At 32.2% G+C, this 27,870-nt stretch overlaps 1 protein-coding gene and 2 long non-coding RNA genes across 4 annotated transcripts in view; all 3 read right to left on the bottom strand.

The window, feature by feature from the left end:
• The window catches only part of LOC124439743 (tRNA-dihydrouridine(47) synthase [NAD(P)(+)]-like), a 50,567-nt gene that overhangs the window by 21,739 nt on the left and 958 nt on the right, over nt 1-27,870 (bottom strand). Inside the window, exon 3 of one of the 2 annotated variants that reach the window (XM_046990012.1) lies at nt 27,631-27,737. In XM_046990012.1, the coding sequence (XP_046845968.1) occupies nt 27,631-27,657 (27 nt within the window). In that variant the 5' untranslated portion in view covers nt 27,658-27,737. The remainder of the gene's footprint in view (nt 1-27,630; nt 27,738-27,870) is intronic. The other variant, XM_046990011.1, reaches the window with a different exon arrangement.
• Nucleotides 56-6,060, bottom strand: LOC124439745. The gene is made up of 9 exons (XR_006946440.1): nt 5,952-6,060; nt 5,458-5,547; nt 4,328-4,430; nt 3,045-3,181; nt 2,811-2,948; nt 2,234-2,370; nt 1,986-2,160; nt 520-581; nt 56-455 (listed from the first exon to the last, which is right to left on the bottom strand). It is a non-coding gene; the product is annotated as an uncharacterized LOC124439745 (long non-coding RNA).
• LOC124439747 lies at nt 16,106-17,145 on the bottom strand. Its single transcript, XR_006946442.1, has 3 exons — nt 17,028-17,145; nt 16,775-16,911; nt 16,106-16,242 (listed from the first exon to the last, which is right to left on the bottom strand). It is a non-coding gene; the product is annotated as an uncharacterized LOC124439747 (long non-coding RNA).

Here is a 27,870-nt window from a genome sequence, read left to right as displayed (position 1 = left end):
TATAATTTATTTAAATAAAATCTGTTATCTTCAACAAAAACTTAACTGCATGGCCTCAAATTTGCCTAGAGTTTATTAATACCCAAAACTATCTTTATTATCATTTCTTTCTTTATAAAATGACTTAGTTTACGATAGGTGTACACAAATATCTGTATTACAGAACCTGTGGTAGGCCGTACTAATCAAAGGCTGTATTCACGTTTATATTCCGACGTTTTAGAGACAAAATGTGGCATACATGTATTACTTCATTTACATTATATTTCTTTAGTTTTGTACTATATTTCGTACTGTGGTCTGTATGGACTGTTATAATTTATCTCATATTATAAGATTGTCATTGTAGATATAAGTAACTAAAAAACAAGAAATCTTTTAAAGGATGTTATATAATCTCATCGGACACTTTTCCATTCTGTGAACACTTTGCAAAAACATGATGGCATATCTCACTAAAAATATTAATTAAAAAACTTTGTAGCAAGTTTTAGGGTGAAGAGCAGACGATTCTTTTACCTGAATGCATGGAATACAAGCCTGTTGTACAAATTTCCTTGCTGTAGTATGATAGAGTGGATCTTAAAAATTATCAAATGTATTATACAAAGTTTTTCAATTGCATAAAGTTATAATAAAAACAGGAAGTCACTTATGCTGAAAAATTTCAAGTATGTGTCACTTTTGTTTACTCTACACATATCTTTCTGCGTTATGTCAAATTGTTTGTTATGGCATTACCATGACAACTGCATGTACAATCTGGTGCTTGCAAATTTTGGTGCTTTTGGTCACCTACATTAGAAATTGGTAATTTGATAAAGCAGCAGAAAAAGCCTTCATGCTAACAAACAATTTTTGAACTTGAAATAAAAAGACCAAAAAAATGTGTGATTTGAAAAAGAAAAGTCTAAGACTTTAATAAAATCGTTGTCATTTTATAAGATATCAGCCGATTTAAAGCTCTGCAAATTCAGCGATGATTACAAAGAAAAAATGTAAAAATTTGTTTTACAAGCAAGGTGTCATTATCGGTTTAATATATCACTAATATCAGCAATATAAACAATGACAAAATGACACAATTTCTTTGGCTAAGTGGTGTATAAACTATCCACTGGAAACGAATTTGGTATTTGGTTAAGGTGTGTGCAGTACAGCTGATAAAATCTGCTACTTTCAATTAGCGTAGAGAAAAACTGTTCTGGAAATGGTTTAGCAAATGTCTAAAATTTGAGAAACATTTAATATAATGATACTGTAACAATACAAAGCCTCGTAGACAATTCTTTTTAAAAAGATATCTCATATTTATATAGAATTCTATGCTGCTCTAAAATATTGTGGAGACTATATCTCGGTATAATTGAACTTTATGGTAAAATAATAAATACGTAAAATATATGTGAATTCATTGTTTTGTTTATTAAAAATTACTTAAAGTGAACAAACGAAACGTTATGAGTTTAGAAAGAAAATTTGTAGCTTACAGAAAAGCACATAATGTACTTTGCTTCATTGCTGCCTAATTTGACATTAAAATCAAAATGTGTTCTTTATCAGTAGCTGAAGATACAGTAGCATTTAGAAGCCAATGATTGTTTAAAGCATTTTAGAGGTACAGGCTTGCCGCTCAAATGAGGAAGTGGAGAAGTAGCAAACTAAAAATATGTCGGCAAGTGTGAAATGACAAGGGTTGAGGATAACAAGTCAAGAGTAAGAGTAAAGTGATGAGGGTCGATGATATTACATAAAGTATTGGGGTAAAGTGACGAGGTTTGAGGATAATACTTCAAGAATGTGGGTAAAATGACCAAGGTTAAGAATAATACGTCAAGAGTGTAGGTAAATGACGAGGGTTGAGGGTAGTACGTTAAGTGAACGATACTTGAATTTTGTAAATTTTAGCTATGTATAGCTTGTAGATAATACCACTTAACTTTTCCACACATCTTCATGATATTAAGAAGTTCAGTTAATCTTACCCTTTTATCTCACTAGATATAACAGTATCAACGACATAAGTTGGCAGAATGTGACATATAACAAGAAAAACAGCTTGTATTCCTGCGTTGCTAATAAGCCATAGTTCTAAGACAGCTGGAACAGCGGCCCAATAAGATGCAACAAACGGTACGACCCCGGTTACGGCGCCAATCGCTAAATACAAGCAAGATATACATATATAGAAAATATTTGGTAAGAACCAGAGGTTGTATGTAAGAAAACTTACTTCTAAACAGGGGTGGCGCCTGGAATTCCTCGACGGAGGTACGACGGTCCCTGACGGAGGGCTGACTTACTAGGCTGATGTGACATTGCTCTTTCCATGCAAATCTTTTTCTCAGACATAATTACTATCAATCTTCGCTTTAAATAAATCGTTGAAACATATATTTTGTTTTGGAAACAATAATTAACATATTTATGAAAAATTAACAACACGTATTCGACTAGTTGTGAGAGTGGCAACAAGAACGCTAATTTGGGGATGAGTTGTTTTTTTCAGATATTCGGTTGTGCCGAATTGATGTTTTCAAAAGAAATTTAATTTTAAAAGAAGTCAATCTGACACAGCTGCTTCAAACAACTTCTGCCTTTTCGGCGTTTATTTTAAACTGACTCTAAGCATGTTTGTACGTTTTTACATTCATGGGCACCGGAAAACGGGAATTATCTAATTCTTATAATAGTTTCTACAAAGATAACATTTAATAATTCAAGCAATTTGTATCGTCTAAATTAAACCTTGCTTTCAACCCTTATGTTATAAAATTTCGATTCATTTTGGATAGTGGATTTCTTTTTACCTTATGATATTTTCATGATTCAATCAAGAAAGTAACTTCTCTTCCCGAGTAATTTTGCGATTAAACAGCACACTTTTCGGATTCAAAGGAATTCTTTTGATGGAAACCATAGAGACAGACTTCCAATTTATTACGTACCTAAGCGTATATAAAGCATTTCCAAATCACGTACAAAATTTTTTTCACATGACCAAATTACCGTCTATTTGAAGGATGCATGTAATAAAAAGTTACCGCGACAACTGAAGCAAAACCTCCTTTTTTCAAGCAATCATGCGTCCTTTTTTCTCTTGTGTCATGCTTGAGTTTGTTTTACTGTTGGAAGTTCATTTTCAAGTACTTCTTCTACCTCAATCCATGAATTCTAAAATCTGTCAGAAAAATATTAGAGCATTGTTTAAGCACTAAATATGCAGATACAAAGTTATGGATGAAAATAAAAACATCTCTAACAATGTCAAAGGGATACTACGAGTGGCGTAACAAAGTGCTGATGCGATTCTAAACTGTATATGCGATTCATAATTATTTCGTTTGAACATGTCTTCAGTAGACTCCGTGTTATTAATGTTTGTTTTTGTATTAGAGCCCTTTCCTTGCCAGAGCTTTTATCGTCGTCAACTTGCTTGGAATCATTCGTGTTTTTAGTGGTGAACGGAGTCCTCATCCAAAACTCTCGAGCATACGCTGAGTGCTTGAACTATGTTCAATTTTATCAAGCAATCTTCAACCAAGGAGTCGTTGTTTCTCCTCTGTCAAGCTTGATTTTGTTACACCGTTGGAAGTTTTATTTTCAAGTATTTATTTTACCTCACTCAACGATATACAATATCTGTCAAAAATATTAATTGTTTATGCACAGAATATGCAGTTACAACGTTATGGCGAAAAATAAAAACATCTCTTGCATTGTCACAGATATTACGAGTGGCGTAAGAAAGTGCTGATGAGTTTGATATGCATTTGTTAAAACAAGCTTAAAAAGACAAAGAGCGTGCCAAAAATATATTATTGAAAACTTGCTAAGCGCATATAAAAGCACCAATTTCAGAGCTTGCTCCGTCACAAATTAATTGAGAATTAATCTGAGCATGCGTAGTCAACTGCACCAACTCTTCAAGTTCATGGTCATGGCAACGACCACCTTATGCACTAGTACCAATTATGGAGTAATTAGCTCGCTCAGTCACAAAATTTTCAGATAAATCACCTGCGCATGAGCAGTCTACTTGAACATGCACAGTCGACTTGACCATCTGCCCAAGCTCATGGCAATAGCTAACTGCATCTACCAGCACCGATTTTGAAGCAAATAGCATCCTTATCAACAATTTAATATAGAAATCATTTGCACATTATCACTCATACGAGTCTTTACTACAACTATTTATTATAGATAATTTAGCAATATCTGACATATTTCTCTAACTGAAATACTTGCAATTCTTATGGTTATATGTTTTCCAAGCGTGCGTGAAATATTAGAATTTACAACCCTGTTTTTATATTTTAATTACCTGAAGGAGTAAAAACAAATTTCATTCCAAATAAAGTATGAGTAAAGGCAGGTGCGATACAGCCATAAAATGCAGCCATTTTTAACAAAGCGCTAAAACACCGCTGAAACAGATAATAGAAAACATTAATCACACATTCAGGTATAAAACTTGGCATTGATACAGGATTTTCACACATCCCTGTATTGTTTACAGATAAAATGTCTTAGAATTTTATAATTATAAACAGTATTAACGAAGCATAATTGCATCTGAAAATTTCTTCAATTTATAAATGTAAATATGGGATGATTTTCATGGAACGACTTTCACATAATTTACAGGGTGGGGCTAATTTAGGGGGGTAGGCTGGTAAGGAAATGACGCAAGACATTTTATGGGTCTAGAATTTAGAGTGGTCTGACAGTGCAACTATTAAGTATTGCACAGTATAAAAAAATGTTGAAGCAAAAATAAACATTCGTAGTTTCACATGCAAACAGGAATATTGATCACATGAGTATGATTGTTAGAATTTCATTTTTAATCATAACGAGTCAGGATATTTTCTCGTGTCATTAAAATTCATCAAGCGTTCTCAAAAAGCGTTCTCAATATTTCGAGGAGTCTAAAAAGACATTTTCGCTGCTTATGTATTGTTGCTTGCTAAAACGTAATTTAGTCAAGTTTGTCAATAGCATGCACTGTTTGTTTTTTACTATTTCATGTCCGTCATGGAATTAATAGATCTTATAAAGTGCCAATGAAAGAATGATTTTACCAACGTACATAGCAATTAAATACAAAAAATTCATTATTTAAAAATTTGATTTATTGATTTAACAAACAGCCAAAAACTTAACCAAAGAAACCCAGCACTTCACCAAAGTTGCATTCATCTACAAACAAACTGCATGCACCACACTGTGGACCCAACATTGATGTATGTAAGTACAATAACATACAACTTATTGAATATGTACAGTAAGTTTACATTTGCATATACCTATACATATTGAGAAAATATGACTGAATAATCGGGAAAACAACACAAAAACCTTAGTACATAATAAAAAAATTATTTTTACAAAACAAAATGTGTAGCAGTTAAACTTACTTTACACATATATAAAATATTCATAATCACAAACCTGGAAAAGTTTAGTACACATAGCCATTTCACCACATGTAACATCTGCTCCATGAGATTTGCATAATCTTCTGAAGGGTAAATTACCAACCTGTCATACCACAAATACTGAAAAATATCCATCATTTACAGAATTAAATGTACAAGATGTTAAGTACAACCATAAGATGCCCATGGCACACAATAATACTACATGCAATTTGTCAATGAAATATGTCATTTCACTTAATCAGAGGTATGATGCAACAGTTAGCATAACAAAGTCATGTTATATTCATAATGTACTTAAAAATTCATAATATACTTTGTCATGTGATAATGCATGTATAAAAATGACTTTTCATGATGTCATTTAATTGAACATGACAACTTTGCACTTGGACACTAGCCAACATGAAAAATAAATTGCTAAACACAGGGTTTGTTTGGGACCAATCTGCAATATTTATGTATTGGTATATATTATAAAAAATTAATAAAGGATCAGCCACTTACTGTTATAAGGGGAGCCAAATATAACTTGCCTGATAATCAATCTAAATTATCAATAACAAAATTTCAACAAATAGTTCATTGACAAAATAAATCAACTCTACAACTGCAAGATATGACCTTACAGTGGAGAACTCTACATTACAAACATTTAAAAAAACCTACATTCAGTGATGACATATCCAACAATGACATATTTCTTTAATTTTGACTATGTATATGCTCTATAATGGTTGTTCACTCTAACATCTCAAGAAAACATCTGCATTGTTCATTTAGTTACTAATTGAATATGCAAGAATTCACTTGAGAAAATAAAATTCCTATTTTCTGCTTGTTTGATATATATCACATTCTTGTTTGTGAAAGCTCCCAAAGTCTTCACAGTTTGATCTCTATCCTGCGACTGTACCTTTGATTCTTTTATCTGTTTTATGGAATCATCAAATTTGGGAAATAAAAATTGTTTTTTCCTTAGTTTAACTTGCAAAGATTTACCTAAAATATTCATGATTTGATCATTGCATGATCCATTGAAAGATTCTGTTGTAACATTTATGAAATCTTCAGTGACATGCTGTTTGCCAAATCTACATGTAATGCTGTAAGGACAATTTCCATACAGCTCAAAGTTTCTGCACTTTCCAGGAATATCTGGCTGACGATGTTTAATTAAGATCTGTAAGTCATGTGAATAGTAGCATTTATCTCCAAATTTACACTTGCCATCTAAAAACTGTAGGAAAAGCTTGTCTTTTGCCAAGGGATTAGGATTCCTTGGTCTGTTCTTGTTCATGTCCCTTTGATGTTTCTTGCGAGGTGGTTCATCCTCATTTTCATTCAAATTTTCATTGCTCGCTTGAGTTGCATTTTTCAATAAATCATCTTTTTAACAACCTCTTCGCATTTAAAAGGTTGATAGGGAAGTAGATACCTAAAAAGACGATGTACTCAAAAGTCAGTAATTTGTATTATTCTTTATGCCATTTGAGAAACTTTAGGATGGGATATTACAAACTTACAATCAATCTCACTTACTGTGTCTCAATAGCAGCTTCTCCTCGGCGAAATGGTATTTGATGATCACGAGTTTGTGAGGTGGACTTACTTTTATCACTTTCGTACGAATCAAAGGAACGAGTTGCCACAGACTGTATCGGAGATTCATTGGCAGCCATTAACAAAAGCAATAAGTGAATTTATTATACAACAATGGATCTTAGCTTACTGGTTTACATAATCTTTGTAAACTTTAAACGTTCTGTCAGGTGGATTTCTCAAGAGGAGTCATGGTCAGTGAGGGAAGTTGTAGACTGTCGTGCAGACTGTGCATTCCTGACCTGCACTGACCTAAATATCTATGAATTCATGGAATAAACCCTCAATTTATTCTATATGATTCTAGATACAATCTTAAAATTATCGGTTACTTTCTGTAAATACCTAACATCTTTTTCTCTACTATACAGCAATTACAACTAGTGTACCTAATATCTTCTTTTTCAAGATAATAAATAATTACAATAAGTGTTGTAGCCATCCCCGCAAATTTTGTTTCTGCTTTGTAAATGTTAGAGAATAATCATTTTTCAGTCTTATGAAATCTTTTGTTTTGGCAATTAGTGAACGCAAAAAAACTTGCAAAGCAGGAGAAAATTTCCAGCTAAGTCACTGATTGGCGATAACTATAAAAAGTTTTTTGAAGTCATTTTGTTTCACACAAGGGCATGGACGTAGGAAGATCGATGATAAGGTGGGATGTGTGTGCAAAGGAATTTAGTAGCAGACTAATTACGGGGCCTATTTGTTGGACTTTCAGTCGAATATCTATTCCTCCCTCTAAGTTCAGTCTCTTGATGGCATTTGTGTTCTTTACACTCCTATGTCTTTCCCAGTTGGTTTTTGACTTTTGTAACTCATAGTAACAACGATAATGAATGAATTTAAAGTTGAAACTGGTGGCAAAACTCACTACTTCATGAGTTCTGACTATCGTTCATTTGAACGGTAGATCGTACAGTTTTAACAATATAGATGGTCTAAATTAAGAAAACAAAATTTCTATGTTTAAATTTATGATTTTGAACACAGCTAAGATGGATTAAATTAGGTGTTGGACGATTTAAAACGACCAAATGTTTATGATTTAACCAATTCGCTTGAACGCTTTCTCCATTTTCTCACTATATGTAGAAATATATAAAGATAAAAAAGAGAATAGCTAACTTGTATATTACCAGAATCCAACCAACCTATATTGACTGGGCTCATGTCATCAGCTTTTTACAACAGCAACTTTTATTCATAGATGGTTTTTTGAACTTCATGTGTAAGAAAAACAAAATTTCTTTTTTATGAATTTAGTGAGACATTCGTTATTTTTCGTCCTTGCTAATTATAACTATCGTGTTTTATCTCAAGTTAAGAAATAAAAGTTGTTTACTGTGTTTGCAAGGGCTTATGCAAGACGAGGAGATCTTTGGGGAACTCGAAAGCAATCAGAGCTCAAGTGATTCATATCTTAATCCGAGGCAAATACAGTGATGTTTTTTAATATGTATGTTTTAACTTATAGCTTCTGGTGACACTTCACACGTTATAATGTCATATTTGGAAGAAAGAAATAGAATTTTACTTTATACTTACCGTGACTTAAGTGCATAAGCGATGTTTATTATTTTGTTTCAAAGTCTTTGCAACTTCTTATTTTTATATTCAAACTCGTAGACATGATATATACATGATTGGTGATTTGTAATTGTCTTATTTAGGACTTTACTGTATGACATGATTCAGTTAGCACAAAATAAGATTCATTATTGTATCGTTTTGGTTATATTGATGAGAGTTTCATTTAACGGTTCGGAATTTGGATGAGATAATTTTTGTCCAAAACTCTACATAAAGGCCGCTGACGTGTTGGTAAGTAAGTGTTTTCCTATGGTGCGTGTTTGAGAAACTACTGCGATATCAACAAAATACATCAGTTGAGAAAAAGATATTTCATACTTTGTGTTCTTCTCTGTATCCATTTGGACGGGTATGATTCATAAGTAGAGTAAAAGCAGTACTGAAGGAATGCTTACAGTTGGTGGAAAATCATGCAGGAGCAAGTCTGTTTACGTTTATTGCTCTCACTTTTTATGACTGACAAGAACAAATGCAAAATTGTGCTGATATAGTTTGATAATATATTGCAATAAAATAATAAATAAAATTTACAACAAGAAATAAATATGTGGTAAATAAAAACATTGAAAATGTTTTCAATAGTTTTTAAAATTGGTCTATAAGTGACTTATTACTTGTTATTAGTTTTATCTAAATACATGCATTAACAATATTATACCGTAGAGAACCTAGACTATATCGAAAAATAAACTTTTGTTTTCCATGCATAAATAAAGTATAATTCCCGTATATAAATAAAATAAAATTTTGCGTGCAAAGTAATCGTTATTTTCTAAATGTTATATAGTCTTAGAAAAAGTTATTCAATGTCAACTATGCCGTTTCCTGCTTCACCGTGAACTTCCATTTTCTTTATTCATGTATCGTTTCCTTCGCCTTTCCTTTATTTCCATTTTCATTTTTTTCGTCGTGGATGGAAGTGATAACTCTTACACGAGTAAATTTAGGGGCTCGAAGGGGTGGGATGAAATAGGTGTTGTGAAAAGGTGGGAAAATTTGGTATGTTGGTTGTGTTGGATGCCTTTGATAGTGGTGCGGGTTGTTGAAAAAACTGGTATTGGTGAGTGGAGAGCTTCTTGATGATTGTGGAAGTAATGCAGCATCTTTCATTAGACCCTTGATGTACTTGATAGTGTACATGAGGTCGCCATTGTTACGTTGAAGGTACATTTCGAGTCTTTCAGGAAAAATGTTGGGGAATATTTTTACGAGCAGCTGGATACTTGACGGAATTGGTTTTGGATTTTGCCCATTTTGGATGATTTTGGATTGCAAATCAGCTAACACTTTGTGGGTGGATTTGCCTTTAGAAATTGGTTTTTGCCCTTTGCTTTATGATTTTTCCTTTTTCTCCACGCGTGGCTCCTGCATTTCACCTATAAAAGATAAAATCACAAACTGCAAATTAATTTTGTGTCACGTGATTGTTTGTTTTACGCATCCCAATTTTGTCAAACTCGCAGGCATATGCTAACAGTCTTACACGTAGTGACAAAATTTGCAAAAGTTAACACAATCACTTTCTACATTGATACAGATAGATAATATTGAGAAGACAATAATGTTCAACTATAGTTTTGTTGCAACTATATTGTCAATAACCTTTTGATAAGACCTTAATTAACTTAATCCGTTGATTTTGTGCCAATTACGAATAAATGAGAGGTTTGATCATTGAACGTTGAGTCATTGCAAGTATCGAATATTTCATTGTATTCATTAGCCAGGCCAGACTTGCCTGATATTATCGGTAGTCATAAAATACAAGCCAAACATTTTCTATACCAGAGCACTTTTGTAGCCGAGCACTTTAAAAGTGCCAAAAAATTCAAAATAAAGAATTAGTTAAAACAAGGACACGAACATCAAAGCTTTCAACATTGAGTGGCGCTTCTGTATATATCTATTCTGTGACTGTATGCTTTAATTGATGAAACTATTAAATCGTTTTGTATATCATTAGACAATCTTGACTCAATCACACGTGCGCAGCAATTGTTGGCTAAGTTTCAATTTGATCTACCTATATGTGTCATCACCAACAATACTATAAATAACAAACAAAACATCGGACAAAAACGTATATCGATAAATGTCGATATACTGTATGCTTTAATTGATGAAACTATTAAATGGTTTTTATATCATTAGACATTCTTGACTCATTCACGCGTGCGCAGCAATTGTTGGCTAAGTTTTAATTTGATCTACCTATATGTGTCATCCCCAACAATACTATAAATAACAACAAAAATATCGGAAAACGTATATCGATAAATATCGATATTTTTTATATACCGCAACAGCCTTACATACGCTTGTCTTGGTGTAATATCGCTTGAAAAAATTTTAGAATTTTCTATTACAGGTAGCGTTTCATTTTCTATTACACGTAACTATAGAATTTTGCAGAGTCAAATATGTAGTAGTTTAGGTTTTACATTCTTTTCTTCAATGCCCTAGTCCTGTTTAAGATATACCTTACCCAAAAAGTTAACGCTATTGAATTCGACCTTTTGTTCATAAGTAAGAAGATTTTCTCGTCTAGTAATCATTACTGTGAAAAGCAGTTTATGAATAATAGCGCTTTATGCGATTGCTGGCACGGTATTGTCATTAACTATTTTCATCCAACACATGCATTTCTTGATGTTTATCTTCAGAAATTCATAATCAATGACTTTGTTATAAAGGTATTTTAATTTTCAAATTAGTGGTTATAATACTTTTGCTCAAAACTGAAGCCCGGTTTGGTTATGTTGTATAATGAATTATATTCCAACATAAAAAGTCATTCAGAAAACTCATGCATCAGAGCTCTTAGTATTTATAGAAACATACAGGAAAACGTAGTTCTACAACTGGTGATATTCTGACTCCATTTCAACACCGACATACTATACAGTGTTTGCAGTGCACAGTGTTTAAGATAAAATTGAGTAAAAGTTGTTAAAATAAAGATAAAATTACCTTTGCCAACGTTAAAATTGTCAAAGAAGAAAATTTGTCATCAACTTTAAATTGTTTCAGTTCTTTGTTTGATAGCGTGGTCTCGTAGAAACATATAAATGTAAGCCAATCTTCGTTCAGTAAATAATTTCATTAACTTACGCTCTAGGCACTTTTTGGTGTTAAACCAGTACAATCTAGGTTTATACAGTTGCAAAATGTTATACATATTTGGACCCAAACTATACGTCGCGCAAAATCATAAGTGATCATATAATGTGAACACATAATTATATAATTTTTAATCGGTTAGAATAACACTCCCATTCAAAAGCATTCAGGTAAAGTATAAACGTGTCTCAATTTTGTAGACCGAAACGGTGGCCTTGTAAAAACGATTCTTGCTATCCAAACTTGAAGAAATAATGTGAAAATAGTGATTCAGTTCATTTGTATTGTATTGACTCAATGCAAGTGGTAAATGTAGCTGTCTTTTCAGCATATTAATTTTTCCCTCCGATGCAACGCACACAGTATGATTAAGCACAAACATTTCTCTGACGAGCGCGAAGTTTTTACCACGCGGTGAATGAAAATTCCAACTAAAAGTGCTTCTTATTGGCGAAGTGGTGGTTGTTGTAACATAGATAATATTTTTGGTTTTACTCATTTCAAAATGATAAAAGTTCTATAAAAATGAAAAATGGTAATTTTCTATAGCGCTGGCATTTGTTCAGAACAGGTTACGTCAATGACAGAAAGAACAACGCAAATGACTTTCGTTACTAATGCTTCTAACACATGTTTCATATTTCTCTACGATAGTGCCATTCAAGTGAGTCTGCTCGTTTTAAACAAATAGTTTTGAAAGATTTTGTCTATGGTAAAGATGTGTGAAAAAACAGTTTGCTAGCTAAGATCACTTTATAGAAATTGAACATAAAAAAACAAAATTTGTATAGTTGAACGAAATGATTTTTATCCTTTCACCAAACAAACATCGTGCAGGAATTATTGGGAAAATCAAATATTCTATTAATTTAACATTAAACAAGAAAGTATAGATTGTTGTGCAACATACCAACTGATTCAAACAAACGTTTGCCTTCTCTAAATATTGCTATTCTTGCAGCCGTCTGACATCTTTCTTCTTCAGTATTCATGCATAAATCACACTGGCAATCTTTATAAGCACAGTCTGGTTTATGTCCTTTAACACTAACGGATATTCCGTGATTGAGGCATTTCCTACATTTGGGAGGACTCCTCTTGATTCTGACTTTGCTCTGACTTTTTGGCATTTTTTTGTAATAAAGCTTTGATAAGCCTCTAGCGCGTCACGATAAAGAATGAAAACAAACGAACAAATCAAAACTTATGAATGATATGCAAATAGTGTAAGTACTATGACGTATTGACGTCAGCAGCATTTTATTGTCTATTTCATTGGCTAATGCATTGTCTATATCGTTAAAATTAGCATATTATTCATGATAAAATTAATGCTGGTTGATGTGTCAAATTACTTACACCATGACAGAAGAGAAAAGTAAACCACCTTATCACCAGGTGAGAGGAGAATAATCAGAAGATCTTAAAGATAACATTGGTGATATAAAGAAAATGGCTTTTATATGAAACACTTTACCACTAACGAAAATGACTTTGTGACACCCCATGCCTTCTTTATGACTAAAATAAAACTGCACTGTATTCAAAAGTAAGAATTGTAATAGATAAATCATAGTCGGTTTTAAATTCAGTCTTGCACAGGTGATAAGTCGTTGCTGAAAAAAGAAAGTAAAAAAGAAGTTATTTACATTAATGAGACAAACATTTTCCCGTTGAATGGACATAGTTAACCTGCGATGCGTGCTCTTAAATAGCACACAAATGACAAATACTATACCACAATTTCTTGCTTAAGTGGCTCAGAAACAAGTTCACTCTTAAGCTTAATAAAGCTAAATGTAATATATCATATTGATGAACTTCATTTCATGATATTTTGGTGTTTTTTGTAGTCTAAGTAGAATCATAATATGTTTTTCCGGTTTTGTGTGAATATAGTTACAAAAGACATCGCACCTCTTTTTCTTCTTGCTATTTTCTGTCCAAGGCAAGAGGAAATGTTTTCTTATTCGCGCTTTTTGTCTTGGAGTAAATGTTTGATGGCTCATATCCACTAAAAGAAGACCTAATGAACGTTGTTTGTAGACTAAATACATAAAGAATTGCGAAGTGTAGCCTAAATTTAAAAGAATGCTATTGTGCTATAATTTATTTGAGTAAAATCTGTTATCTTTAACAAAAACTAAGCTGCATGGCCTCTAAATTTGCCTAGAATTCTTAATATCCGAAACTATCTTTATTATCATTTCTTTCTTTATAAAATGACTTATTTTACTATAGGCGTACACAAATATTTGGATTACAGAACCTGTGATAGGACGTACTAATCAAAGGCTGTATTCATGTCTATATTCCGGCGTTTTAGAGACAAAATGTAGCATACATGTATTACTTCATTTACATTATATTTCTTTAGTTTTGTACTATATTTCGAACTGTGGTTTGTATAGACTATTATAATTTATCTCATATTATATGATTGCCATTATAGATATAAGTAACTAAAAAACAAGAAATTTTTTAAAGGATGTTATATAATCTCATTGGACACTTTTCCATTCTGTGAACACTTTGTAAAACATGATGGCATATCTCACTAAAATTTTAATTAAAAACTTTGTACCAAGTTTTAGGGTGAAGAGCAGACGATTCTTTTACCTGAATGCATGGAATACAAGCCCTGTTGTACAAATTTCCTTGCTGTAGTATGATAGAGTGGATCTTAAAAATTATCAAATGTATTATACAAAGTTTTTCAATTGCATAAAGTTATAATACAAACAGGAAGTCACTTATGCTGAAAAATTTCAAGTATGTGTCACTTTTGTTTACTCTACACGTATCTTTCTGCGTTATGTCAAATTGTTTGTTATGGCATTACCATGACAACTGCATGTACAATCTGGTGCTTGCAAATTTTGGTGCTTTTGGTCACCTACATTAGAAACTGGTAATTTGATAAAGCAGCAGAAAAAGCCTTCATGCTAACAAACAATTTTTGAACTTGAAATAAAAAGACCAAAAACATGAGTGATTTGAAAAAGAAAAGTGTAAGACTTTAATATATCGTCGTCATTTTATAAGATATCAACCGATTTAAAGCTCGGCAAATTCAGCGCTGATTACAAAGAAAAAATGTAAAAATTTGTTTTACAAGCCAGGTTTTTATCGGTTTAATATATCACTAATATCAGCAATATAAACAATGATAAAATGACACAATTTCTTTGACTAAGTGGTGTATAAACTATCCAATGGAAACGAATTTGGTATTTAGTTAAGGTGTGTGCAGTATAGCTGATAAAATCTGCTACTTTCAATTAGAGTAGAGAAAAATTGTTCTGGAAATGATTTAGGAAATGTCTAAAATTTGAGAAACATTTAATATAATGATACTGTAACAACAGCCTCGTAGACGCTACAAAGCCTCGTAGACAATTCTTTTTAAAAAGATATCTCATATTTATATAGAATTCTATACTGCTCTAATATATTGTGGAGAGTATATCTCTGTATAATTGAACATTATGGTAAAATAATAAATACATAAAATATATGTGAAAACATTGTTTTGTTTATTAAAAATTACTTAAAGTGAACAAACGAAACGTTATGAGTTTAGAAAGAAAATTTGTAGCTTACAGAAAAGCACATAATGTACTTTGCTTCATTGCTGTCTAATTTGACATTAAAATCAAAATGTGTTCTTTATCGGTAGCTGAAGATACAGTAGCATTTAGAAGCCAATGATTGTCTAAAGCATTTTAGAGGTACAGGCTTGCCGCTTAAATGAGGAAATGGAGAAGTAGCAAACTAAAAATATGTCGGCATGTGTGAAATGACAAGGGTTGAGGATAACAAGTCAAGAGTAAGAGTAGAGTGATGAGGGTCGATGATATTACATAAAGTATTGGGGTAAAGTGACGAAGTTTGAGGATAATACGTCAAGAATGTGGGTAAAATGACCAAGGTTAAGGATAATACGTCAAGAGTGTAGGTAAATGACGAGGGTTGAGGGTAGTACGTTAAGTGAACGATACTTGAATTTTGTAAATTTTAGCTATGTATAGCTTGTAGATAATACCACTTAACTTTTCCACACATCTTCATGATATTAAGAAGTTCAGTTAATCTTACCCTTTTATCTCACTAGATATAACAGTATCAACGACATAAGTTGGCAGAATGTGACATATCACAAGAAAAACAGCTTGTATTCCTGCGTTGCTAATAAGCCATAGTACTAAGACAGCTGGAACAGCGGCCCAATAAGATGCAACAAACGGTACGACCCCGGTTACGGCGGCAATCGCTAAATACAAGCAAGATATACATATATAGAAAATATTTGGTAAGAACCAGAGGTTGTATGTAAGAAAACTTACTTCTAAACAGGGGTGGCGCCTGGAATTCCTCGACGGAGGTACGACGGTCCCTGACGGAGGGCTGACTTACTAGGCTGATGTGACATTGCTCTTTCCATGCAACTCTTTTTCTCAGACATAATTACTATCAATCTTCGCTTTAAATAAATCGTTGAAACATATATTTTGCTTTGGAAACAATAATTAACATATTTATGAAAATTAACAACACGTATCCGACTAGTTGTGAGAGTCGCAACAAGAACGCTAATTTGGGGATGAGTTGTTTTTTTCAGATATTCGGTTGTGCCGAATTGATGTTTTCAAAAGAAATTTAATTTTAAAAGAAGTCAATCTGACACAGCTGCTTCAAACAACTTCTGCCTTTTCGACGTTTATTTTAAACTGACTCTAAGCATGTTTGTACGTTTTTACATGTTACCTTTTACAATTTAACTTTCTCATAACTCTCTCGTTATGAACAAGAGCCTTCTTATACAATATAACGCTCTCATCATGAACGAAAGCATTCATGGGCACATGGAAAACGGAATTATCTAATTTTTATAATAGTTTCTACAAAGATAACATTTAATAATTCAAGCAATTTGTATCGTCTAAATTAAACCTCGCTTTCAACCCTTATGTTATAAAATTTCGATTCATTTTGGATAGTGGATTTCTTTTTACCTTATGATATGTTCAAGATTCAATCAAGAAAGTAACTTCTCTTCCCGAGTAACTATGCGATTAAACAGCACACTTTTCGGATTCAAAGGAATTTTTTAGATAGCACAGAAGAGACAGACTTCCAATTTATTACGTACCTAAGCGTATATAAAGCATTTCCAAATCACGTACAAAATTACTTTCACATGACCAAATTACCGTCTATTTGAAGGATGCATGTAATAAAAAGTTACCGCGACAACTGAAGCAAAACCTCCTTTTCCCAAACAATCATGCGTCGTTTTTTCTCCTGTGTCATGCTTGAGTTTGTTTTACTGCTGGAAGTTCATTTTCAAGTATTTCTTCTACCTCAATCCATGGATTGTAACATCTGTCAGAAAAATATTGGAGCAATGTTTAAGCACAAAATATGCAGATACAAAGTTATGGATGAAAATAAAAACATCTCTAACAATGTCAAAGGGATACTACGAGTGGTGTAACAAAGTGTTGATGCGATTCTAAACTGTATATGCGATTCAACATTATTTCGTTTGAACATATCTTCAGTAGACTCCGTGTTATTAATGGTTGTTTTTGTATTAGAGCCTGCTCCTTGCTAGAGCTTTTATCGTCGTCAACTTGCTTGGAGTCATTCGTGTTTTCAGTGGTCAACGAGTCCTCATCCAAAACTCTCGAGCATACGCTGAGTGCTTGAACTATGTTCAATTTTATCAAGCAATCTTCAACCAAGGAGTCGTTGTTTCTCCTCTGTCAAGCTTGATTTTGTAACACCGTTGGAAGTTTTATTTTCAAGTATTTATTTTACCTCACTCAACGATATACAATATCTGTTAAAAATATTAATTGTTTATGCACAAAATATGCAGTTACAACGTTATGGAGAAAAATAAAAACATCTCTTGCATTGTCACAGATATTACGAGTGGCGTAACAAAGTGCTGATGAGTTTGATATGCATTTGTCAAAACAAGCTTAAAAAGACAAAGAGCGTGCCAAAAATATATTATTGAAAACTTGCTAAGCGCATATACAAGCACCAATTTCAGAGCTTGCTCCGTCCAAAATTTATTGAGAATTAATCTGAGCATGTGTTGTCAACTGCACCAACTCTCCAAGTTCATGGTCATGGCAACGACTACGGTATGCACTAGTACCAATTATGGAGTAAATAGCTCGCTCAGTCACAAAATTTTCAGATAAATCATCTACGCATGGGCAGTTTACTCGAACATGCACAGTCGACTTGACCATCTGCCCAAGCTCATGGCAATGGCTAAATGCATCTACCAGCACTGATTTTGAAATAAATAGCATCCTTAGTAACAATTTAATAGAGAAATCTATTGCACATCATCACTCATACGAATCTTTACTACAACTATTTATTATAGATAATTTAGCAATATCTGACATATTTCTCTAACTAAAATACTTGCAATTCTTATGGTTACATGTTTTCCGAGCGTGCGTGAAATATTAGAATTTACAAGCTTGTGTTTATATTTTAATTACCTGAAGGAGTAAAACAAATTTCATTCCAAATAAAGTATGAGTAAGCCAGATGCGATACAGCCATAAAATGTAGCCATTTTAACAAAGCGCCAAAACACCGCTGAAACAGATAATAGAAAACATTAATCACACATTCAAGTATAAAACTTGGCATTGATACAGGATTTTCACACATCCCTGTATTATTTACAGATAAAATGTCTGAGAATTTTATAATTATAAACAGTATTAACGAAGTATAATTGCATCTGAAAATTTCTTCAATTTATAAATATAAATATGGGATGATTTTCATGGAACGACTTTCACATAATTTACAGGGTGGGGCTAATTTATGGGGTGGGTTAAGGAAGTGACATAAGATATTTTAAAGGTCTAGAACTTAGAAAGGTCTGACAGTGCAACTATTGAGTATTGCACAGTATAAACAATGTTGAAGCAAAAATAAACAATCGTAGTTTCACATTCAAACAGGAATATTGATCACATGATTATGATTGTTAGAATTTCATTTTATCGTGTCACTAAAAATTCATCAATAATTGTAACGTAAAAATACTCGCAATGTTCAATAAACAGAGACGACAGAAATATGGATGTTCTACTTTATTAGTTTCCAATAAAATGAATTTTTATTTCAGATCGAAACATTTAAATATATAAATGTGACCCCTCCCCATTATTATCGATCTCCCTCTGTGGTCCCTGATAAATTGCCATTCGCCATACCATACGTTGACAAAAAAATAGATTCGTTTCGATTAATTACGTAATACCTGCGTAAGAATGTCAAGCAAATTACTTGTCTGCATAGGAATGATAACCATTCTAAAAGAAAAATGCATGGTCTTTTCAACACCCTACATTACAACGAAACATGACAGTGTGTTTCACACAGAAGACAGAGTGTAAAAATGCATAAATAGCAATAATTAATACGTAAGGAAAAATAGAAAAATAAGTCTTGTGATATTACCTCGGTATCAGATCCCCAGTGCTTAAAACTGTAGTTCACTTATTCTTTGACAATATCTAATCGCTCTGTAGAAGATATATCCCAATGTCTAAAGTTTATGTTTGACAAGATAAATGAGATACAAGGCACAAACAACATGGTTTATCTAAAAAAAATATTGAATGATTTCAAACGAAGAATATAATACAATACCATATACATATTGTTGTACATATATTGTTGTTTCACTTCTTCTTTTAATCTCCGTGAAAATCCATGGTTTTATTGGAGAACCTCTACAAAAGAAAAAATATACTTAAAATAGTCGATATTTAAACAAATCTACAGTTAGCTACCTTGCTATCATGACTCCAGAAACTCCAATTTTCTATCTGTGTCGCTCCACATCTTGGAGTGAAGAAATGTCCCCATTTCCTGTGGATTCATATCGTTTAGAAAAAAACAGTTAAGCTAGTGTAGAAAACAATAATCAAATTTCGAAAAACTTTTTTTAATAGGTTTTCATGCAAAAGTAAAACATAGCTACTACCTAAAAATTTAAAAGTATCAATGCAATGACCAACCAATAATAATATATGTGTTGAAAAATAAAATATTTATTCAATCATAAACTTTGGAGAAATACATACAGTTACAAGGGAGACTCCCCAATTTCTGATTTTAGGAATAAGTTGAAGAGCATTCCACTATTTATCATGAACGCCTGTTCTCATTATTACAGCAAGAGGAATATCCAAGACCTAAAAATTTCACACAATCGAAAACAATTTCTCAAAATACTTACAGAAAACAACATACATGCACTAAAATATTGTTGAAATAGTGAGAGAAAGATTATTACTAAGTGCAAACTATTTTTAAACAATAGAAGCAAATTTTGAGGAAGATCATGAGGTTAAACATAGTAAAATCAAATCATTACGTGGTTCATTGCACAAACGATTTCTCCAAAGCGTCTTGATCTTTCCATCAAAGCAGAACCCGCTCCCTACAGAATAATAATTTTTTTTAATATTTTAATAGTAAACAAAACTATACATTATACACACGTAAGCACAGATAGAATTTTTATGAAGAAGACTTATTATTATCCTCACTACTGCATAGCTAAAATTCACCACGATTTCAAAGCTAAAAAGCAAGAAGATTGGACATCAAATGTTTTAAAGGAAAAGTAATTAACGGGATACAAAAGCAACACAACACTTCTGGTAATGTATTAAAAACAATACCTATTCTATGATATATGATTGTCAGAACAATTAATGAATGAAAGGCAAATACTCACGTTTGTCAATAAGAAATATAGTTCTTTTGTGATCTGTACAATTAATTGCAAAGGTCTCACCGTTATTGAGACCTTTGCAATTAAAGATATTAGGCAGATATCTTTGTCTCTCTGATAGAATCACTGTTCATTATATCGTGCTATTAAGGATATTAGGCAGATGTTTTGTCTTTAGGATTTTGGCTTTATCTTTGACTCATCTCCAGGTGAAAATCTTGGCTTTGAGGCAAACATAAAGCTTACACGTGAGATGCTTATGATAATGGTAAAAAAATGGAATCGCATTCATTCAGTTTATTTACTATAAAATTTTCATCGTTAAGTTTATGATTTTAAACCTAGCTAAGATGGATTTATTGAGGCGTTGGACGATTTAGGCAAATTGAAAACGACCAAATAATTTATGATTTAACCAATTCGCTTGAACGTTTTCTCTATTTTCTCACTATATGTAGAAATATATAAAGGTAAAAAAGAAAATAGCTAACTTGTATATTAGAAGAATCCTACCAACCTATATTGACTGGGCTCATTTCATCAGCTTTTTACAACAGCAACTTTTATTCATAGATGGTTTACAGAACTTTGTGTGTAAGGATAACGAAATTTCTTTTTTATGAATTTAGAGAGATAGTCATTATTTTTCTCCCTTGCAATTTATAACTTATCGTGTTTTATCTCAAATTACGAAATAAAAAATGTTTACTGTGTTTGCACAGGCTTATGCAAGGGAAAGAGACCTTTGAGAGAGCTATAGAGAATTCAGAACTCAAGTGATTCATTTTAGCGACATATCTTAATCCAAGGCTAATACAGTGATGTATTTTAATATGTGGTGTATAAACTATCCACCGGAAACGAATTTGGTATTTGGTTAAGGTGTGTGCAATACATCTGATAAAATCTGCTACTTTCATTTTGCGTTGAGAAAAATTGTTCTGGAAATGATTTAGCAAATGTCTAAATTGAATGAATTCAAAGAGGCATGGTACAGCAAAGACAACAACACAATAAACAGACATATTGACATCCCCATCATCTATTCACAACTAAAGACAAAACCAAAACAACAAACTAATAACACAACGACTAAAATAAAACACTCGATTTTCATTAACGCAATCCATACACCCGAAAGCATGACAATGCATCTTATACCATCCAATAATATCAACTCAACTACTAACCAACCAATCAGACGCTCCAAACGCCTACAAAATCTTTGTAAATAATATATTCTTACATTCTGACGAAGGCTCGAAGCACCGAGTTGAAAGCTTAATAAAAATTTCAAAATAAAAATCCAGAGAATCCTTAATATTTTCATAATATGCCTGGGTTACCAGTTTTCAAATATATTTTAATATGTATATGTGTTAAGTTATAGGTTGTGGTGACACGTCACACGTTATGTCATATTTGGAAAAAAAATAGAATTTTACTTGATACTTACCTTGACTAAAGTGCATAAGCGATGCTTATTATTTTTTTTGAAAGTCTTTGCACCTTCGTGTTTTTATATTCAAACTCGTAGACACGATATATACATGCATGATTGGTGATTTGTAGTTGTCTATTTTAGGACCAAACTGTATGACATGATTCAGTGAGCACAAAATAAGATTCCTTATTGAATTGTTTTGGTTATGTCGATGTGAGTTTCCATCTACAGAAAAACCGTTTTGATTTTGGATGAGATAATTTTTGTCCAAAACTCTACATAAAGAATGCTGACGTGTTGGTAAATTAGGGTTTTCTTATGGTAAATAATTAAGTATTTGACAAATTACTGCGATGTCTTAAACAGACGGACATAGTTAACACTTTAGCATGGAAATTTAATGATTAACCAGTTGGTTAAATCAGATGAGAAAAAGACACATGAATGACATAAAACAAGTAGAAAATTATGCTGAAATAGTTTAATAATACATTGCAATAAAATAATAAATAAAATAGACAATAAGAAACAAATATGTGGCAAATAAAACATTGAAAATGTTTTCAAACTGTGTTTGCATAGGCCTATGCAAACTGAGGAGAGGTTTGTGAGAACTGATTTGCAAATTCTCTTTAACTGATTGATTGTTTTGATTGATTTCAATGGTTGAGCTCAGATGTGCTTTGCACAGGTTAATGCAAACACAGCTTTAGACCAATAAGCGCACGCGTTTCATTGTGTTTATTTCATTGTGTTTATTTCATAGGTTTTCAATTACTCTATAAGTGACTTATTACTTCTTATTAGTTTTATCTAAGTACATGCATTAACAATATTATACCGTAGAGAATCTAAACTATATCGAAAAAATAAACTTTTTTCCATGCATAAATAAATAAAGTATAATTCTCTTATACAAATAAAATAAAATTCCGCGTGCAAAATAATCTTTATTTTCTAAATGTAATATAGTCTTAGAAAAGTTATTAAATGTCAACGATGCCGTTTCCTGCTTCACCGTGAACTTTGTTAGAGGTGCTGGTTGTTGAAAGAACTGGTATTGGTGAGTGGTGAGCTTCTTGATGGTTTTGGAAGTAATTCAGCATCTTTCACTAGACCATTGATTTCCTGGATGGTACACATGAGGTCATTACCTTTACGTTTGAGAATAATTTCGAGTGTATCACGAAAAATGTTTGGGAACATTTTTTCGAGTTGCTGGATATTTGACAAAATTGGTTTCGTAATTGCTTTTGAATTTTGAAATAAGTCGGTGGTAAATCATCTACAACTTTGTGGGTGTTTGTTTTGGCATTTTTTCTTTTTTTTTCATTGTGTGGCTTTTGCCATTCATCTATAAAAGACAAAATCACAAATTGCAAATTAATTTTTGTGTCACGTGATTGTTTGTTTTACGCATATGCTAAAAGCCTTACACCTAGTGAAAAAATTTCCTGAAATTATAACACCTTCAGTTTCATACATTGATACAGATAATATTGAGAAGAAAATAATGTGCAACTGTAGTTTTGTTCTCCCTATCCTTTTGATAGGACTTTAATCAAACATATTACCGTTGATTTTGTGACAGTGATGATTAAATGATTTTTAATCTTTGAACGCAGAGTCATTGCAAATAGCAAATATTCCATTGTATTCCGTAGCCAGGCCAGACTCGCACCATGCATATAAGTTTTTGTTATTTTTGAAATTCTGTTAAATCTGCACTGATATTATCGGAAATCATAAAAATACAGGCCAAACATTTTCTTCACTTTTTTAGCCGAGCACTTTAAAAGTGGCAAAACAAAAACTCAAATTAGTTAAAGAAAGTTTATAAAACTAATCTTATGAAATATTTTAAAGAATCAAATCGAGGCTATTATTTTAAAACTTTATATAAACTCAGGAAGCACGTGTTAGTCATAAATTTAATCAGTTTTGCGATTGCCCATTGAACTAAAATACATAGAATGCTATCTATAAAGGAAATAACTGACGCCAAATCTTACACCAAAACTTGCCGTGTATGTGTAGTGTTTCGAGATTTTCTCAAAATTGATATACTATTAACTAGGCTGTTGCTGTTTATCAAAATATCGATAAATATCGTTTTTTTTAAACATCGATTCATCGATATTGGTATTCTCGGTATAGCGAAATATCAATATACCGAAAATATCGAAAAAATTACCGAAATACTTGGCGTTACGATATATTTACTTATTATAAATAGTTTTTAGTGGAGTGGTCATCTGGTATGACTATGAGTGGAGTAACTAAGATACTTAGATAGATTACAATTGTATGCTTAAATTGATGAAACTCAATCACACGTGCGCGGCAATTGTTGGCTAAGTTTCAATTTGATTAAGCTATATGTGTCATCGCCAAAAAATATAAAAAGTATCCGAAAAATATCGATATGTTTTGATTTATCGATATCAGTTCTTAAAATGTGGAAAAAACTCAAAATGGAAAATTAGTTAAAGAAAGTTTACAAAACCAATCTTATGAAACATTTTAAAGAATAAAATTGAGACTATCATTTTTTGAAACTTATATGAACTCAGGAAGCAGATATTAGTCATAAATATAGTCAGTTTTGCGATGGAACTAAAATACATAGAACGCTACCTAAAATGAAATAACTGAAGCCAAATCGTACCACCATTACATGCCGTTGCATGTGTAGTGTTTCAAGATTCTCTCAAAAATTGATTGACTACAAACTAGGCTGTTGCTGTTTATCGAAATATCGATAAATATCGTTTTTTTTAATATCGGTTCACAGATATTGTTTTTCGGTATATCGAAATATCAACATACCGAAAATATCGAAAAATACCGAAATACACGGCGTTACAATATATTTAGTTATTATAAATAGTTTTAGTGGTGTGGTCATCTACTTTGAGTGGCGTTAGTAGGAACTAACTCAATTAAGATACATAGCTAGATTACAATTGTATGCGTTTATTGATAAAACTATTAATTGGTTTTGTATACTATTAGACAATCTTGACTCCATCACACGTGCGCTGCGATTGTTGGCTAAGTTTCAATTTGATCTAGCTATGTGTCATCGCCTACAACACTATAAATAACGACGAAAGTATCGGACAAAATCGACATATCGATAAATATCGATATTTTTTGATATATCGATTGCTTTTCTTAATACTGCAACAGCCTAACACACCTTGTCATGGTGTAATCCCAAGTAATCTCGCTTAAAAATTATTAGACTTTTCTATTAAAGGTAGCGTTTCATGTGTTTTAGTTCCATGGCTTTGCTTTTTTTTAAGATGGCGGCTTGCCTCACACGTAACTATAGAATTTTGCAGAGTAAGATATGTAGTAGATTGGGTATTAGATTCTTTTCTTCAATGCCCTAATCCTGTTTAAGATATACCTTACCCATCAAGTTTGTCATTAACTGCCTTCACTCAACACATCCCTTTGTTTATTTTTATCTTAAGAAATTCATAAGCAATACTCAATTCAAAATAACTTTGCTATAAACGTAATTTAATTCTGAAATTAGTGGCTATAATTTTCTTGCTCAATCCTGAAGCCGGTTAGGTTATGTTGTATGATGAAACATATTCCAACATAAAAAGTCATCTAGAAAACTCATTAGGGATCTTAGTATTTATAGAATTATATATGAAAACGTAGTTCTTCAAGTGGTGATATTCTGACTCCATTTCAAAACCGACATACTATACAGTGTTTGCAGTGCACAGTGTTTAAGATAAAATTGTTTAAAAGTTGTGAATATAATTATAATATCTTCTTTACCAAAATTTAAATGATCAAACAAGAAAAAATTTTTATCAACTTTGAATTTTTTCAAAGTACACAATATGATTCAGCATAAACATTTCTCTCACGGGCGCGATGTTTCTACCACGCGGTAAACGAAAATAGCTACTTAAGGTGCTTCTTATTGGCAAAGTGGCGTTTGTTGCAACATTGAAAATATTTTTGGTTTTACTCAATTCAAAATGATAAAAGTTCTATAAAAATGAAGAATGGTAATTTTCTATAGCGGTGACATTTGTTCAGAATAAGTTACGCCAATGACAGAAAGAACAACGTGAATAACTTTCGTTACTAATGCTTCTATTACATGTTTCATTTTTCTTGACGATAATATCATTCAAGTGAGTCAGCTCATTTTTCACACAAATAGTTTTTGAAAGATTTTGTCTATCGTAGTGATGTGTGAAAAAATAGTTTGATAGCTAAGATCACTTTAGTGAAATTGAACATGAGAAAATAAAACTTGTTTAGTTGGACTAAATGATTTTTATCCTTTCACCAAACGAACATCGCATATAGTATAGGAATTGGGAAAATCAAATATATTATCAATTTAATATTGAACAAGAAAGTATAGATTGTTGTACAACATACCATCTGATTCGAACAAACGTTCGTTTTCTACGTACTGCTACACTTGCTCTTGTGTAATGTCTTACTTCATCAGTATTCAAGGTGTCTTTATGAACACAGTCTTTTTTATGTCCTTTAACATTAGCGATTATTCCGTGATTTCGGCAATTCCTACTTTTGGGAGGACTCTTTCTCGCGATTTTCTTGTGTTTCGTACTTACAAACTTCTGCTGATTCTTCGGCATTTTGTATTGAAACTTTGTTTAGCCACTAACGCGTCACGATAAAGAATGACTACAAACGAACAAATCAAAACTTATGTATGATATGCAAATTAGCGTAAGTATGATGACGTTGTGGCGTCAGTAGCCCACATTCATTGGTAGCTAATAACATTGTTTATAACCCCAAAATTAACGTGAAAAGGAAGTGATTTACATCAATGAGACAAACAGTGCTATGTTGAATGGATGACACATTCTTGATCTGCCATGCGTGGCTTGTATTGTGCACAAATGACAAAACTATTTGATAATTTGTTGCTTGAGTGGCTCAGAAACAAGTTTACTCTTAAGCTGAATGTAGCTAAATATTATATATCAAATTGATTAACTTTATTTCGGTGTTTTTGGTGTTTTTTTATAGCTAAAGTAGAATCATAATATGTTGTTCCGGTTTTGCGTGGAAATAGTTACAAAAGACATCGCACCTCTTTTTCGTCTAGCTATATTCTGTTCAAGGCAAGTAGAAATGTATTCTTATTCGCGCTCTTTGTCTTGGAGGAAATGTTTGATGGTTTATATCCACTAAAAGATGACCTAATGAATGTTGTTTGTAGGCTAAATACCTAAAAAATTGAGAAGTGTAGCCTATATTTAAAAGAATACTATTGTGCTATAATTTATTTGAGTAAAATGCCTAATTTAATATTAAAATCCAAATTTGTTCTTTATTAGTGGCTGAAGATATAGTAGCACATTGTTTTAAGCATGTTAGAGGTCCAGGCCTCGCCGCTTAATTGAGGAAGTGGGGAATCCCCGCTGAAGATAGAAAACACCTTGTAATTAAGTATGACTTATTTATTAACTACTGCCTAACGAATCGATGGTTTTATTCTATATTATGGCCAAACATCATATTTTTTTGATATGCATGTATTCATGGCACCAAGCGGCTCAAAATGTGTACCAGTTAAACTTACTTCACCCATATGTACAATATTCATAATCACAAACCTGGAGAAGTTTAGTACACATAGCCATTTCACCACATGTAACATCTGCTCCATGAGACTTGCATAATCTTCTGAAGGGTAAATTACCAACCTGTCATACCACAAATACTGAAAAATATTTACAGAATTAAATGTACAAGATGTTAAGTAGAACCATAAGATGCCCATGGCACACAATAATACTACATGCAATTTGTCAATGAAATATGTCATTTCACTTAATCAGAGGTATGATGCAACA

This window comes from Xenia sp. Carnegie-2017, unplaced genomic scaffold (genome assembly GCF_021976095.1).
Source record: "Xenia sp. Carnegie-2017 unplaced genomic scaffold, XeniaSp_v1 HiC_scaffold_2, whole genome shotgun sequence".
Classification (NCBI taxonomy): Eukaryota; Metazoa; Cnidaria; class Anthozoa; order Malacalcyonacea; family Xeniidae; genus Xenia; species Xenia sp. Carnegie-2017.
The sequence above is the reverse complement of the archived record's forward strand: the minus strand, read 5'-3'. Positions and strand labels throughout refer to the sequence as shown.